Source organism: Meleagris gallopavo, chromosome Z (assembly GCF_905368555.1).
Source record: "Meleagris gallopavo chromosome Z, MGAL_WU_HG_1.1, whole genome shotgun sequence".
NCBI classification, from domain to species: Eukaryota; Metazoa; Chordata; class Aves; order Galliformes; family Phasianidae; genus Meleagris; species Meleagris gallopavo.
Window position 1 is genome coordinate 31,524,804 of NC_139435.1, and position 16,722 is coordinate 31,541,525.

The 16,722-nt window shown below is 36.5% G+C and overlaps 1 protein-coding gene across 9 annotated transcripts in view; it reads right to left on the minus strand.

Annotated features, from left to right (window-relative positions):
* NFIB (nuclear factor I B) overlaps positions 1-16,722 on the minus strand; it is a 176,914-nt gene that overhangs the window by 71,067 nt on the left and 89,125 nt on the right. For all 9 annotated transcript variants that reach the window (XM_085213825.1, XM_085213823.1, XM_085213830.1 and 6 more), the window contains exon 3: positions 5,333-5,386. In XM_085213825.1, the coding sequence (XP_085069951.1) occupies positions 5,333-5,386 (54 nt within the window). The remainder of the gene's footprint in view (positions 1-5,332; positions 5,387-16,722) is intronic.

Sequence of the window (16,722 nt, forward strand, 5' to 3'; positions counted from 1 at the left end):
CAATCATTGTCATTACTAATTCATAGAGCATTTGGGAAAGCAAAAACTCCACAGAAAATCAAGCCCTAACCAAACCCAACCCTGTTTTATTTGAAGATTGTTATCTAAGATGGCATGGCTGCAGGCATACAGGAAACAGCAAGCATTTCAGAATATCCACTCCCATGATGAAAAAGCAAGGTGCAGAATACACATTTGTTTAAATGTACTTCTACCTGGTTTCCCAAACTGCTACTCCAGCATCATTCCTTTCACACAAAATTCACACAGACAGGGAATTTCTCTTATGTTCCTACTAATTAGAGCAATAATTCACCATCCACAAGAAGGTAACTTGCAGTGGAGTAAAATAGTGAAACTGTCTGTGTTCTGAGTCATTCAAAACTCAAAGAAATTTACTTATTGTATTTCCAAAAGAGTGCAAAGGTATAGACCACATTACTTTTCAGAAGTTATTTCTGAAGCTGTAAGTTCTAGAAGTTAGAACTGAAATACTTATTTCTAAAACAGTCACATATAGGCAAATTTATTACACATTCTTTAGGGCTTGATCCAAAAAGAATGTTCTCCCTGTGGCTGCTGGCCCATATGAAAGCTCAAAAAAGCCTTTGGGGCTCTACAGCTGCAAGAGGGATTTGCATGTTAAGAGATAGGTGAGGCTGGTTTTTGGCAACACCTTTTTTAATTAGGAAAAAAAAAAAAAAAAAGAATAGATTGTGATTTCATTCAGGTCTTCTTTAGAAAAGATTCCCAGAACAAAATTTCTGGCAAAAATACAAGGGGAAAACCCACACCAGAGTAGCAGTGTTGGGTCTAGGGATTCACCGAACCATCTGTCATTCAGACCGGAGACCTATCTTCAGATATCATGGGCTACTATGGGGGAAAGAAGGCGGCAAATGGTGAGGAATGAAAATTGAAAGGATAATTGCTCAAAAAATCTCTTACCCCTACATTAAAAATGTAATATTCATTAGCACACAGGCTTGATCCTGAGTCATCTTCATTCCACATTCAACCCTGACTAAGTTTATAGAGTCTGCAATGTTTACATTAAGATATTCAGCTAAATCAGAATAGATTCTATGGGGGAACAAGCAAACAAACAAACAAACAAACAAACAAAAAACGTAGTAGGTCCCATTTGCTAGAAAACAGCTGTAATAATTTCTGACCTCAACTGTTTGAATAATAGCAAAAATCTGAATGTATTTGTCTTCCCTGGCCAATGACGTTCGTAATCATCTATTTGAGGATGGTTAGGTTTTCTTCACAACTTCTGAAAGATGTTGTGCTGGTCAAGAATAGCTCTTATATTCTGAAGAGATCTGACCAAGAGAAAACTATTCTCCTTGTGACTATATCCATAAGTCAAAAGATGAAGCACCAATAGTAACTAGTATTGATTCCATGAGGAGTCCCCATGAGGCTCAAACTCTGTTCAGATGTCCATCCTATCTTACTGTCATATTAACATAACATTTTACTCTATCAGTCTCTCTATTTGCTACCTTTATTTTAGCAGTTTAAAAAGACTGCCTTGAAAGATTTGAGCACCCTGGCACTCAAACAACTGCACAAAGACATTTTAATGCCAATGTGTAAGTCAAGCCTGCCAAGCTGCAATCTCACGCCAATGACGAGTAGCAGGTAACTTTGCCAGTATCTTAACAATTGTGGCCAGTAGGCAGTGAGGAGAGGAGAGAAAAATAAAATGGAAAAAAACACAGAAAATCAATTAATAGAAGAACTGACCAGTGAAGAAGATATCATCAGAGCCAAATTTTTATGGGTGGTGTGAATATCATTAGCTTATAAATGGTTCTGGATGTTTTTCTCTTTTTACACACCCCCCTAAGTGTCTTATGCCTAATAGATGAACTCACTGAAAGAGCAGTTCATTTTCCTTCCATACCAACCAACCCACAGCTTCGCAAATACTTTGTGTCGCACAGATAGTAAGGAAGGCTCATTTCTTAATTTCCTTAAGCTACACTCTTGGGACACGCATAAGATCATATCTACACTGAAATTCACTGGTAGCAAATAATATAGAATTACACTGAAACTGCCGCAAAGGAGGGTCTTCCTGCTTTAGAAACATGCCTTCAGCAGTAGCTGAATAGATACCCAGACATAAAGAGGAGTTGTTGCTTGCTGGTTTTGTTATTGCTGTTTTGTGGGTATTTTTTAACTAGTAGTCACCTCTGCTCCATCTATTTTCATTTTAAGCACTAACTGATCCAGGTATGGCTTGGTCCAATGGTACCATGTCTATTCACTCTCAGAAGCTATATACATTTTTAACAGCTAACACCAAATAAACCTGTAGATTCTAGGTGCTTAATGACTGGTCTGGGCAACAATGGTATCCAAACTCTTCTCTCAGTTCAGCTCAGCTCATCTAGATGTCAGCAGCAAACAAAACAATCCCTTTGCAGAAGTGACCTTTACAGTCCAGCTCACAAAAAAATCACATTTCATTCTTCAGAAATAAACCCAATAAAAGTTTTTGAAAAATAAAATTTAGAGGAGGATATCTGTGGATCTTGCTACAAAAGCTAAATACCACTTTCACCACAAACTACACTTAGCACTGTGTTATGCTATCAAAATATTCAGTGTATTTTTAAGAACCAATTATAAAGAATTCCAACAAGGGTTCTTAACGTTCTTTTGTTTGGCACATGACGTTACCATAGTTAAGACAGCAAATTACCAGACACCTTAAAGAATGTAATAGTCTAGCCAAACCTAGAAAAAACACTTTTAACACCAGCAATCTCACTAACTACAACTTCGTTTCCAGTCTCTTCTTCCTTGGCAAAGTCTTTGTGAAGACTAGTGGCATCCAAGCACTAACAGCACCTATGCCTTGCCAACAACCTGGCTCTTTGATATTCAAGCATCAAACCAAAACATGTTGAAAGAACAGGACCCTTCTTGCATAGCCAGTCCCTCTGCTCCTAGCCTGGTGCAAAAAAATACAGCACCTCAGAGTGTATGTCCTCCGAGATTTTGACAGAAGTGACTGCTTGTCTTAAGAACACGAAGGAGTCATGAAATTTAGTAAGAAAAGAACAGGAGAATAGTCCCTTTTAAGCAGACAAATCTATGGGAGTATGACTCCAACATATATCCTTGTACAAGCCCAGAAGACTTGTATTTGGCAGTCCCACAAACCTCAGTGCTTTCTCTCTGCCATTTTAACTGCAAAACAGTGTCACCCAGGGAAGCTGAATGATGCTAGAATTTCATACATCCTCAAATAAACAGATGACATCTAATTATGCTACTGTCTCTGCTCAAATGAAGGGTTTCAATGGAAGCAAGGCACAGCTCGCATTTTCTGTCCTCCCTTGGCTACAGATAAAAGGAACAATGCCGTCAACAATGACTCCAAAGTATGAGAAAGTGTTATGCTCAAATTACAAGCATAAAGTTTCATGATAAGTCCAGCAAAAGATTTCTCTGCCACTATCTCCTGCTGGCTCCTGGTACAATGGAGTTCATCAGACATCACGGCAACTGATCCTGTCCTGCAATACTGCCAAAAGAAAGCCTATGAGGCTCCTCTGCTGCCTGCCACATAGTTGTGTTGTTGGCAGCAAGAGTATCTCTTTCTAGAGTAATCCAGAGTTGAGACTGAGTTGATGGGGCTGGACACAAAAAGTTGTGATCCTCTCTAGTGAAATACATACTTCTGTTCTCCTACACCAAATTTTGAATGGCATTTTAAAACAGAATTTTAAAACAATGAAGATAAGTTTCCACAACTGGCCTTCACTTTCTCAAATTCTGAGGCTACAAAGGATCCTTCAAAATGATGAGATATAATGCATTTGGCTTTCCTTACATTAACAAGTATAAATAATTTAGAACAAATTCTCTAAGGTCAAATGTTCCAAATTTTACAAAATTGTATTTATCGATGAGGAAAAAAATCAGTTCTGTTTCAGGTGTAAATTTTCTGATAATTAAGGGATTTCCAAATCCAAAAAAGGGATTTGAACCATTATCCTCCATAATTTATGTCATGTATTTCATAAATAAATAAATAAATAAATAAATAAATAAATAATGATCAAAAACACTTAAAAAACAGCTTGATTAGTTTTTTTACTTCTTCTGTCATCATAACTCCAAAACATTTCAGCAAATTTCAAGAAATATGTTGCCGCTCTTTATAATAAAAGAATGCAGATTTTTTGTATAATAAGTTATAGTGGTTTTTCCACTGTTGAGTATTCAGTTCCAGCACACATGGCACATTCCAAAACGTACTGAGAATGCTTTGATCCTATCTATGGTACAAAACTGTATAGCCACAATGTAGGCTGTTCTCCCTAATGTTTTACCAAATCCAGAAAATACTCATGTATATGTAACAGCCTACCGTCACACAGTTAGTTCTTGGTTAGAATGTAGTTCATTTTCTATTAAGAAAAAGCAAACTAAGCTAGCTCAAGCTTATTAATGATAGTTGTTTCTTCTGAGATTGATTCTTCTGAGAGAAATGTGAAGATACAGTACTGTTTTGATGGCAGGAGTCACTCCTTACTCTTTAAGAAGTTATAGTATGAGGAAGTCTCTTACATTTGTTTGTCTTACTCTGATAAAATTCATAAAAAACAAAAGACTTACAAGACTTACCAACACTGCCAAATTGATTTGGAAGGATAACTCCACAAAGGTACAAAGAGTTTTTGGCCAAAACAGTGTGAAATGGCAGTGTGGTTTTGATTTTCACTAGAATTTTTATTTTTGGAGAATCCTTGAAAGGACTGTTTCCATGAAATCACTGAAATCTCTCTCAAAAAAGTGCCAAATGTCGCTAAAATGATCCATTAACAGTGTGTTCAAAAACTGCTCTGACTGCTCTGTACTTTTACAAAAAATGAACATATTTACACTTTGAAATGCACATGAAAATTGAAACTAAAGGAAAGTTGTTGTTAACTCAGTACACAGACTTAGAGGTAGGGCAGTTGTGTTTTGTCTGACATTAAGGCTAATTCTAGTAAGTGGGAACTTTTGAAAAGTAAAGTTATTTGGAGATCTTTTCATCTCACTCCTCAGTCCATCCCCACTTAGAAACTTTGAAAAAACATGAACTGAAAGAAAAATTCCATATATTAACCGAATCTTGATGAAACTACAATTGAGGCATTGCCAGTTTAAAAGAGCTAAAGTAATCACAGCTTGTCCCAATTATATGTACCTAACAGCGCAAAATATGTTGTTGATCAATTATGCTCTCTTTAACTATTAACAGTAGTATCTTTGTTCTCAGACAATGTTAGATTGCACATGTTCTGGAACTTATATTTACCTGGTGGATTCTTGGCAGGATCATTGTGGCTTGGACTTCCTGGTTGTCCAGAATCTATAAAGAAATCAAAGAAATGTTTTACTAATTTGTTTTGAAAGTATCTCACATCCTTTTAATACCTTCCTTCAGTATTAAACTAATACTTAACTTTGTTATTTAAAGGTCATTTCCCTGACTTCCTACATGAAGGTATTAGTGAACAAACATACTATGTGTTACCCATTTTATGCAGAACCAGAAACATTGTGAAAGATGCAATGATCCTAACAAGGGAAACTCATAGATCACTGAACAAGGACAAAACAGTCATTCAGGTAAACATTCAGGATGTAAACACATCTACAAGGGTACCTTTTCATTCCCTTTCCCTCCATCCCCCAAATACAATATTGCACAATCAGCAGAGGAGAGGTAGCTTCTTCTTGGGCAATGACCAGAAATATGTACTGGATCAGGAAACTAATGGACTTTGCAGTGATGAATCCTGTTTCTTTAACCTTCCCTTAAAGCACAAAAGCCTATGATGCTTCCACAGGCTCAGATCTGCATTGTAGATATTACTGTCCAATTTAAAACAATATAGCCTTTGTGTTCCCAGTCTGTAAGAACTGCTGTTGGGAAATGAAGGTTATGTAACATAAGACTATTAAAAAACAAGTGCTGTATACTTCAAATGTGTTCTTGGTACATGCACTTGATGAATCAAGATGAGAGTGAAATCTGGTCTATGTACTAGACAATAAATGGTATAAAAGTAATTGCTCTTAAAACAATCTTCTTTCTGTATGCCCACACCAGTAATATAACAAAACCTTTCTTTGCTATAAGAATTTTTTTTAACAAATTAAGACATGAAAGACACTCTTGTACTCAAAGAGTGTAAGAAATTAAATGAAACACAACCTATTCATTCAGTATATGAGTGGGCTCAATTAAAAAAAAAAAAAAAATCCATTAACTCAAAGTGCAACCATGTTCATTAGTAGCAGAGGACCTCCAAAGGACTATATCACAGTCCTACAGAAATTCTTACTGCCAACTGAATCTGAGTGATGTCAGAGTTATTGAATGTTGCTGCTTGCAGAGTTAAATTAAAGAGAAAATAAAAAAGCACAGAGAAAAAAAAGGAAGAGTACATATCAACAAATACTTGTCCTTCAGCCTCCTTAAAGCCAACATAGCCTTCAACCTAGAAGGTTACTTGCTACGTAGAGCTCATTAAAATCTTTTACCATCTGCTATGTAACTTAGCAAACATGCTTGACACACACACCTTTCAAGTAGTTTAAGTCAACACAAACTCAATTGTATCAGTGGTATCAACTGAGATAGAAATCAGTTTCACAGCTCAAATTCTGAAGATGAGAAGTTCAGAACGCAAATGTACCTCTGTGGCCTGTAAATTATTCACCTGAACTATCTTGAGCTGAACTCAACAGACAAGAAAGCATTTGAGGATCTATCAGAGAACTGGAAAACCAAGGCACACGTAAAACCCAGTTCCAAAGCTATTAAAAACACAGTTAAATTTTACAATAAAGAATGAAATCACTCTTGCACAAGTCTTCACTAGAAAGCAAATTTCACACAGAATTTCTTCTACACAGAATTTTTTCTATTTTCTTCAACCCACTCTAGGAAGAATGAAGGATAAGTTCTGGTCAAATTTTGCACATCCAACAGTTTGGGATCTTGAACCCTTGGACAGTCATTCCCACTGCACATCATCAGGGGCTCCTGAAATTCTTGTCACCATAGCTGGTCAGGTTTACTCTCAATTTTCTATGAACTCTGATATGTGCCGGACATCATATCCTTTACTGAAAGGGCCTTAAAGAAAATCTAACTTACTTTTCTGTGTATTGCTACATAAGCTGTGAAAGGTTTGAAACTATATGGAAGATTCTTCACAAAAACAATCTAAGTTAGTGTTTTTATTTTCTTTTTCTTATGTCTAATCATTTCTTCTCTGGATATCACAGGTAAAGAAAAGTCATGCTCTGCTAAACTCGCAATTTTAACTTAAAATTGTTGGATCTAATACACTGTTACCATTCCTTAAAAAATTTGCTGTTAGAATAGCATTTTTGTGTGTAAAATTGTTGGATCTAATACACTGTTACCATTCCTTAAAAAATTTGCTGTTAGAATAGCATTTTTGTGTGTAAAATTGTTGGATCTAATACACTGTTACCATTCCTTAAAAAATTTGCTGTTAGAATAGCATTTTTGTTTTTAAGCTATGCTAAATCTAAGGCTTCTGTAAAATCGCTAGTGGGTTGTAAGGAACAGTGTTTCAGTTAAGACGAATTATGCAGTTTTGCCAGTACAGAGAAAACTCTCTCATGAGTAAACCAATGGAACACTTGTATTTCTTCATAGGTAATAAAATGTACTTTTAATCAATTAATAGTAAATGCTGCATTATCAGATCTTTTGTTGTTTTTCTTGAGTTAGTTTGCTGTGTCAAGAATGTCTCCTAAACTGCCAGAAAAAAATCTGAAAATAGTGAATACTATGTAGATATTTAAAAATGTCTACAACTTTTCATAAGATGCATCAGATCTTGTTAAAAAATTAAGCCCATTTCAAAAACCAATCAACTCGAAAGAATGTTAAAAATATGATTTTTTCCTGCATATAGATCTTCATATGAACTAACGCCTTTTTCCTTATGTTTCAACAAGAATAAGAGTTTCATTATCAAGAGGGGGAACATATTTTGAACGCGTATTCTCTGTTTCTGCAAACCATACAAATCATTATTTAAATTACTAGAGAGGAACAGTTTTACACAGTAATGGTCCAAAATAATGGTTAAAGTATAGGTAACTAAATGAAGTACCAATTTGATAGCAGATGCATTCAATGAAGCTTGGGCAGTAAAGTTTGGAGCGGATAGAAACTTGAAACTGGATTAACATAGTCTAACAGATAATTTTCAAAGCTTTCTTGTGTTAAAATTACTGAAAAGCTGAAGAAAGTGAAGAATATTTTTCAGTTCTTGTGAAGAAATCTTCGAGTCCTAATTTCTCTCCGTCAACACGGTTTCTTTATGGATTCATCAAACTAGTTAACAGATCAATGTCATTTAAAATAACTATTTTTCATATAATAGTAAGACAAACATAACAAAGAATTTTGGAGTTACAGGGATAGATGGTTAGCTAATTATTATAATTTGCCAGTGAGACTTAGCTTTGCATTATGTTAAGTTCTAATTAAACATGATTTTTACAGATTAATTCTCTCACAGTGGTCTGAGAAGTAGATTCTACTAATGTATTTGGGTTTCAGTCATCTCAAAAAAGCAATGAATTATTGTGTGCTGAATGTGAGAATCAACCTATATAAGTCTTCACTTAAAACACACAGAAGCATTTCATTCTCATGATGAAAGAGAGAGACCCAAGATGGCCTATGATGATCCAATTCTCTCACCAGTGTCAGTAATTATAAAGCATTCTGTTTCTGATTTTATTGGATACAAATGGCCTTACAAAGAACAAGAGAACCATGATCATAATAGGAACAAATTATAAGACTAACAATTTTGTGAGCAGAACACTGAATGAAAAGAGAAATCAGAGTAATGTTCTTCTGAAGGCGGGAGAAAGACACGTTTTAGGAAAGCCACACAATGCAAGGCAGCAACAGGCATGTTAAGACACTTTAAATCTCTCTTTGTCTTCTGCAAAAGGTCATTAATTTGTTTAACAGTATGAGCACTCAGTTTAAAAAATTACTTATTTTTCTTTCAGTGTGATGGAGAAAGACATAAAGCAGACTAACTGTCTATCTAGATGGCATTTTATTCAATTTTTTTACCAAATAATTATATGCACAAAGACTTCTTTTACTAGTTGTAAGTAAACCTATTCAACCAGTAGCAAAACAACCTCCTCATACAAATGCGATGAAACCAAAATTTTCAACCTAAATTTTCATTTAGGTTGCTCCCAATTTTACATGCTTTTCCTTCCTTCCTTCCTTCCTTCCTTCCTTCCTTCCTTCCTTCCTTCCTTCCTTCCTTCCTTCCTTCCTTCTTTCCTTCCTTCCTTCCTTCCTTCCTTCCTTCCTTCCTTCCTTCCTTCCTTCCTTCCTTCCTTCCTTCCTTCCTTCCTTCCTTCCTTCCTTTCTCTTCCTTTCTTCCTTTCTTCTTTCTCTCAGTAGTTGATTAGTGCCTTGATTACTTGCTGTCCCATGAACAGCTGGTATTACACTGGTTCAGATCAGTCCTTGTTTTTTTACCTGGCAGCTGTTCATGTAACTCTAACATTACTGATATATTCTGTATAATCTGCTTTGATTCAGCGTGGTGTCCATCTGAAAATTTAAATGTTTTATCTCAAATTACTCCTTTTTTAAGACAATGGACAACTCTAGAAGTGTCCAAGAAATGTGTAGCTGTAGCATTTAGAGACATGGTATATTGGGCATGGTTGTGATTGGATGACAGTTGGAATTGAACTTAGAGGTTTTTTCCAATGTTAACAATTCTATGAATCTGTGAAAAGATAAGTAAAGAAGGCAGTATATTTTACATTGGGTAGCTTCTCATATTTTCATTTCCAGGGTTTAATCTCAAAAAGTGTCTGTAGGTGCAGGCATTTCTCACCACTTCTGGGGTTAAATAAAACTGACTGTTGAGGCCTGCTAGTGATGAGAAAAAAAATACCAATTTCCTCTGCCCTACACAGGAGAAAGAATGCCTCATTCTCAGCTACATAAGGCAGAGGGGAAAAAAGATGATTGTTTGCAACTCAGGCAAGATGATTTCTCATTTTGCACCCCAAAAAAAAGACTTCTTCAACAGGAAGCAGTGGAAAGCAGAAAAAATATTACCCAGCAAAGACATACAATTCCTTCAGCTTTTCAACATTTTCCAGAGGAATTGTTAGTATTCTCCACCTCAGGTGTCTAATTTTTTTGTCGTTTTTTTTTTTCAGCCATTAGGAGAAGATGCAGTAATTCAAATGTAAGCTATGCTATACTTCCCTTATGACTCATACTCTACAAAGGATTTTGCTTTTGAAGCTCTCTGCAGTAGTATAAAGATGAAGTTCTTGAAAAGAAATAGAGATAGAATCCAGAATTTTTTTTTTTAATTATTGATTCATGCCTTATTAATTAATTCTCCTCGATACTCATACTAATCAAATAGACTTCCATGATTCTTTCATTTACCTTTACACCCATTTCACTCAGTGACAGACACTAATTTCATCTTTTCTCATAATGTAAATATACACTTGCTCTTTGATACTCCATGGATGGAGAGGAAGAGATGAAGGAGAAAGAAAGAAAGAAACCTCATTTCCAGGGCTTGAAAAGCAGAAAGCATGTCTTTGTGGGATGTGCAGGTGGCACGGCTTCAAGGAGGCAGTCATGGCAGTCCTGCAGCTGAGATGGTTCCACTTTTGTCCCACCCAGTGACTAGGGATGGCAGCAAAGCAAAGAGGCAGCACATGATGCTTCAGGGTGTCAGAGTAGTGCAGGTCGCAACGGGCTCCCACCTTCACCTCCTCTTTTATCAGTAGTTCAGATCTGCTGCTGCCAAGTCACCCAACCAGTCATTGTCAAGATTGTTAACTTTTCTTCAGAGTGTTTTAATTAGGTAAATAAAAAATGGTAATTAAATCAACATTACGTAATGTGTTTCTGATTTGTAATCTCATTTAAATTAATTAACTGACTCAGCCCTTGTTTAGTTTTTAAACTGCCCTAGTTAAGAATTGGAGCTCTGGGAGTAAATCCAGTTACCATACAGTTGAAAGAAATTCAAGGACCTAGAAGCACTTCTTGGAACCTAAATAGCAATAAGCATACTCAGCATTTCAGATTTTTGTCCCAAACACAGATTTATCTTTTTAATTTAAATTCCCTTATTTGCTTATGTAAAATAAATCACGACACATATTTATTCAAAATATTTCTTTTATAATTCATAAAGACCATATGCTGCTCATTTTGGAACCTAACAACTTTCCCCAGATGTGTTATAAAATAAGTTGTGCCTAGAATATGTACATACTACATCTGCGTGTGTGTGTTTGTGTGTGTGTGTGTGTATGTGAACTTTCTTAAGTTTTAAAGGGTTTGCATTTTGTCATAGCCTGAAATGAATGTTTCCCATACTTCATCATATTAGCTGAGCTCTTTTTTGACGTGCACGTTAAGAAGAGATTTACACAGGTATCTTGCCACATGTGGATGAATGTGAAAGAATGAAGTTTCTTTCCAAAACTTGCTGGATTCAGTAGGAAAAGATGAGATATGAACACTTAATTTTATCCATCTGGAAGACACCGTGATACTAGCTACAGTCAGAAACATTCAGAAGTTGTTGTTGGAAACCAAGAAACCTTTTACATTAAGGTATGCATCACAAAAGGCTTTTATTATAGATTTTTCAGAAAATGAAAAGCAGAAGGTACAGCACAGTGAAAGACTTATATGGATGTTCGGAGAAGAAAAGTGATACGAAAAAAATGTACTATGAAAAAGTTTGTATCTGCATGAAAAGAATATAAATTTGCTTGCTTATACCTTCAGCCAATGAATAAAGTTGCCACTTCATTATGTTGCATTACATTCTGAAAGACAAAGTTTGACTCTCATTTTCACGCATCTAAGAACTTCTGCATGAATCCTGATTTCATGAAATTCGGCATGGATTTTACCACTGACTCCCAGGCAGACAGAATTTCATTTTCTATTGTATTTTAGAGCAGCAAAACAAAAAAGACTTAAGGGAGACAAAACGTTTTCCACTACACAAGGCAATATTTTTAGACACGGAATAATGATGACATGACTATGAAAAAAAATCAGTTTTGTACAGCATGGGCCTCAGCTAAAGGTTGTTAAAATCAATGGAAAGTTGTTCCAGAAAGCTTTGGATGAAGCACATCATGGTAAATTACAACTGAAAAGCACAAAAGAAAGCACTGTTCAACAGATACTGTAAGATAGATCTGCATTTTCTCCTAACTTCGTTTCACCTTCCATTAAAACAAACAATATTGAAAAGTGGCTTCTTCAGCCTTCCAGAATGTTGCACTCATGTACTACATCACAAGTCTAAACCACCACCTAGCAAAAAACTCACAAGGCAGTCCATTAAGATTAGCAGAGGCTCATAGGCCTCTCTACTCTTCTAAAGAAAGAGGTCTTCTAAAACAGTAAATATGCCACTACACTGTACTCTAACTGGGGGAAATAATCAGCAATTAAACTAAAATGTTTGTTATTTATTTATCATGGAAATCCCAGAATTAAAACATTTCAGATAAAAACGGTGTGAGAGAGAGAAAGGAGGAAAAAGACCGAATGAGTTGAACAACCCGAGCATCACTGTTGTGTTTCTAAATACCACAATATGTACTAAGGAATTTTCTAATTTTGATCTAGGATGCACAGCACTATAGCAATTATGTCACATTTTCTTTTAAGTTAATTTCAATAAAGTTTGGGGTTTTTATCTGTTTGTTTCTTGTTTTGGTCGGTTGGTTGAATGATTAGTTGGTTTGAGGGGAAAATGTGTTTTTTTCAAAATGTTGTCAATAACCTGCTAAGTATTTCTTTACAATGCCATATTTGTAATCATTGGGATATTTATTAACTGGCTTAATGGGCAAGAGAAATGGCTGTGCTCCTGAGGCCTATCTGGAACATTGTGTCCAGATCTGGGCCTCCATCTTGGGAAAGATGGAGCTTTTGGAGTGGATCCTGAAGGCAATGATGATCAGAGGGCTGAAGTATCTCTCCTATGAAGACAAGCTGAAGGAGCTGAGCTTGTTCAGCAGGGAGAAGACTGCGGGGAAACCCCAGTGTGGCCTTCAAATATTTAAAGGGATATTATAAACAGGAGGGAAATCAATCTTCTATGCACGTAGATAGTCATGGGAGAAGGGAAAGTGGTTTTAAACTAAATGAGGGGAGATTTTAATTAGATATCAGGGAGAAGCTTTCCACTGAGAGGATGGTTAGGTAGACTGGCATAGGCTGCCGAGAGAGATTGAGGATGCTCTGTCCCTGGAGGTGTTCAAGGTCAGACTGGATGGGGCTTTGGGCAGGCTTTCTAATGCTTGATATAGCCATTGGCAACCCTGACTGTGTCAGGGGTTTGGAAGTAGAGGATCTTAGAGGTTCCTTCCAACCCGAGACACTCTATCATTTAAAAGAGAATACAAAAGAATACAGATACAAAACATTATAGATCCTTAATAACACATTTTTGTCAAAAATCAAGCTTATGATATTTATGTCTCAAGCTACAGTGTGTACACATAATTTGTACATTGTGTTACTGTATTTTTTAAAAAGTGGATTTAGATTCCATCTGTAATCTAAAAATTCAGAGTTAAAATATGTGCTGGTCATGCTCCCACACACATGCTATTAAAAATCAGTGACAAAAGAAAAAGCAAATCTGCCAGTGGGCACTAAGTAGGTTATGTACAAGAACAGCTGAGAAAATCACCCTACGCTTTCAATCTAGTGGTCCATAAACTCAATCAGAATTGCATGAGTACACGCTACCACCAATGTTTATTTTTCAGCATTTGTGAGTTGATGAGAAATTGATAATGGGAAGAGATAATGCATGAAGCATTTAAGCAACTACTGAAAAAAAAAAAAAAGAAAAAAAAAAGATCAAGGTGTTTGACCTTTTACAGCAAATAAAAATTAGAAGTATCTAATGATATCCTGTGCCATAGAAGCACATGGGCAAGGCTGACCCAGTTTTGAGTTGGAGGAGGGAAGTTCTCCAATAAAAAGGCAAGCAATTTACTTCAAAGCATGAAGCCAATAAAAAAGAAAAAAGGCATACTGGCTTAAACCTGGTCTTTCAATTTAAAAAAAAAAAAAAAATTGTAAAGAGAGTGTCAGTGTTTGTTTGTTTGTTTCCAACAGGCTCCCTACCTATTAGCAACAGTACTGCCACTTCAGTTGTGTTGGCCAAAGATTTTTGAAAAAAAGTTTTACCCTATCTGTTCACAGCTTTTTTTTTTTTTTTTTTTTTTCCAAACATAATTCTGTGGCTACAATCACATGGGAGCATCTGTTTTGTAATTCTGTAATTTTCACTATATGTTAAACAGCAGCACATCCATTTATGTTAGTTTCTAATGAATTAGCATCATCTACAGAGGGAGAATTTCCCAAAATTAGCACAATACAAACTGCTGTTTGGGAACCTTGATTTAAAAGTATCCTTGCTGGTTCCATATTCAGCTAATTTTGCTCTTTGTATCTCAGTTTATTTTCTAAAGCGGGTGTATGTTCTTGTAATACCTGGGAGTATTATACCATTGAAAAATGATACTACTTCTTATCTAAAAAATCAGATGTCAGTGGGTGCAATGTTGTCTACAAGGAGGAACTCAATGACACACCATTGCTTCATAAGCACTTCCACATCAGACACCATTCTGTCAGATTGCCCCTCTGCTGCTCTCACATTGCAACAAAATATAACAGAATATAGGTGAAAAGTTTCAAACTCAACTGCCATAGCACCAACATTCCCCTCTGACATCATGGGCCAACATAATAAAACAGGAAGCATTACTTTCAGAGCAGTACTCAAAATGACCAATGTCTGGGGCTTTGTAGAGGGGAAAGTCTGATGCGATAATTGTGCTAAGTCTCTTGTGCATTACTGAAAGAACAGCAACAAACATGAGCAACAGCAAATCACAACAGCACTGATTGCAGAAACTTTTCAGATTTTTAGAAACTTTAAAGCAAAAAGCAGTAACCTTATATTTACACTAACCTTTGTATGGGAGCATTATTAACCATTCTTCCTCCTCTTGCACCCATATAACGTTCAAGATATAATTCAGCATTTTTTCAGAATGTGTATTTAAGAGCTCAGATCTCTGCACAAGCATAAGTAATACTCAGCAAAAGCTGACAGCTCTGCGCTGTATTTTTCCTGCAGAAAGGTATTAAACTCACTTGACCTGAAGTAATCAGATAAGACACAGTGTATTACATAAGAGTTGGGGTGCATGCATTGTAATTACAGAAGACCCTTTCATGAGTGACTTCTAGCAGATGACAACACTTTAATGAAAACTGCAAGCTTCTCAGATTTTGCCTAGCTTTTCTCTCTTCCAGCTGTCCCTGCCCTGCACTCACACGTACATGCACACACAACATATGATCTTTGAAAAAAAACATCCTGCAGATCCCTTTCAAACCCAGACTCCTTCCATTGTGGTTGCTGCTGAACACTTCAGAGCAGTGTAAAGTCAACTGTCTGTGTTCTTTGAGCCATGGATTTGGAAAAGTGTGAAATTTCAAGACTAGACTTCATTCAGAGCAGCTTATCTTTCTTTAGCTCAGGTTTCTGAAATTTGCATTGAAACGCAAATTAGACCAATTGCCTAGTTAGACAATCATCTTTAGCTTTATGAACAGTTATAGCAAGCAAATCTCCTAAGCCTCAAAATGCTTTTATGTTTTCAAGCAATTTTCCAAGAGATACTGTACATCTGAATAACAAACAGTATCCCTTTAATGTCTACTTAAAAGTGAACCATGAATAACAATAGAGTCTTTTCAGGACAGCAGTATGATATCAGTAACAGCAAGAACATGAGAAAATCCAACTCTCTCATGAAATTCACCTTGGCCTAGGGCTGTGTTTCTCCACCCAGTGGGTGTGACTGACAGGCAAGCCTTCCAGAAAGCCCACTAGTCACACCTTGCTCTTGCAGAACACAAACCAAAAAAACCAAAACCAAAAACAAACAGATCCCGGGATGCACTAAAGTCAAGAAGCCAGCTCTTTAGCCTGCCTCCGGCTTTTTTCAAACCTCCTCCAAACTGAAGCCGTCCCACAGCAGTGTACACATTTTCTGCGCACAGACATTTTTCGCATGATGCCTTTCTTTTCCACTGGCAGCAGTGTGCTTCCCCAGGCAGGAGCTGAGCATGGGGCCTGCTGGCGAGGGTGTATAACCGGCTGGCAGCAGGGCCAGCAATGCCAGGGTTGGCAGCAAAGCTCCACCAGTAGCAAGCAACCACCGGAAAGCAAGACGATGCCAACGAGTTTTCTGGCCAAGTTTTCAAAAGTGGGTCTGGCATTAGCTGTCCTACATAAATAATTGCTCAAAAGGTTTGTGTAGCAAAGTTAAAACACGCTCCATGTCAAGCCAGTTTGTCATCTACAAGTTTAAAACCCCATGTCCCCCCAGGAAACTCCAGCATCACTGTGTGGCTCCTTTCTATGTTAATCAGATGAACAATCAAATCACTTCCATATGCACAGCTATTGATAACAGCATGATGTAAGCATTCAAGAGAAGTAAACAGCACATGAAGACAGATTGCCATGAGAATAAGAATAAAATTAAAGCCCCGAAAATATGAGT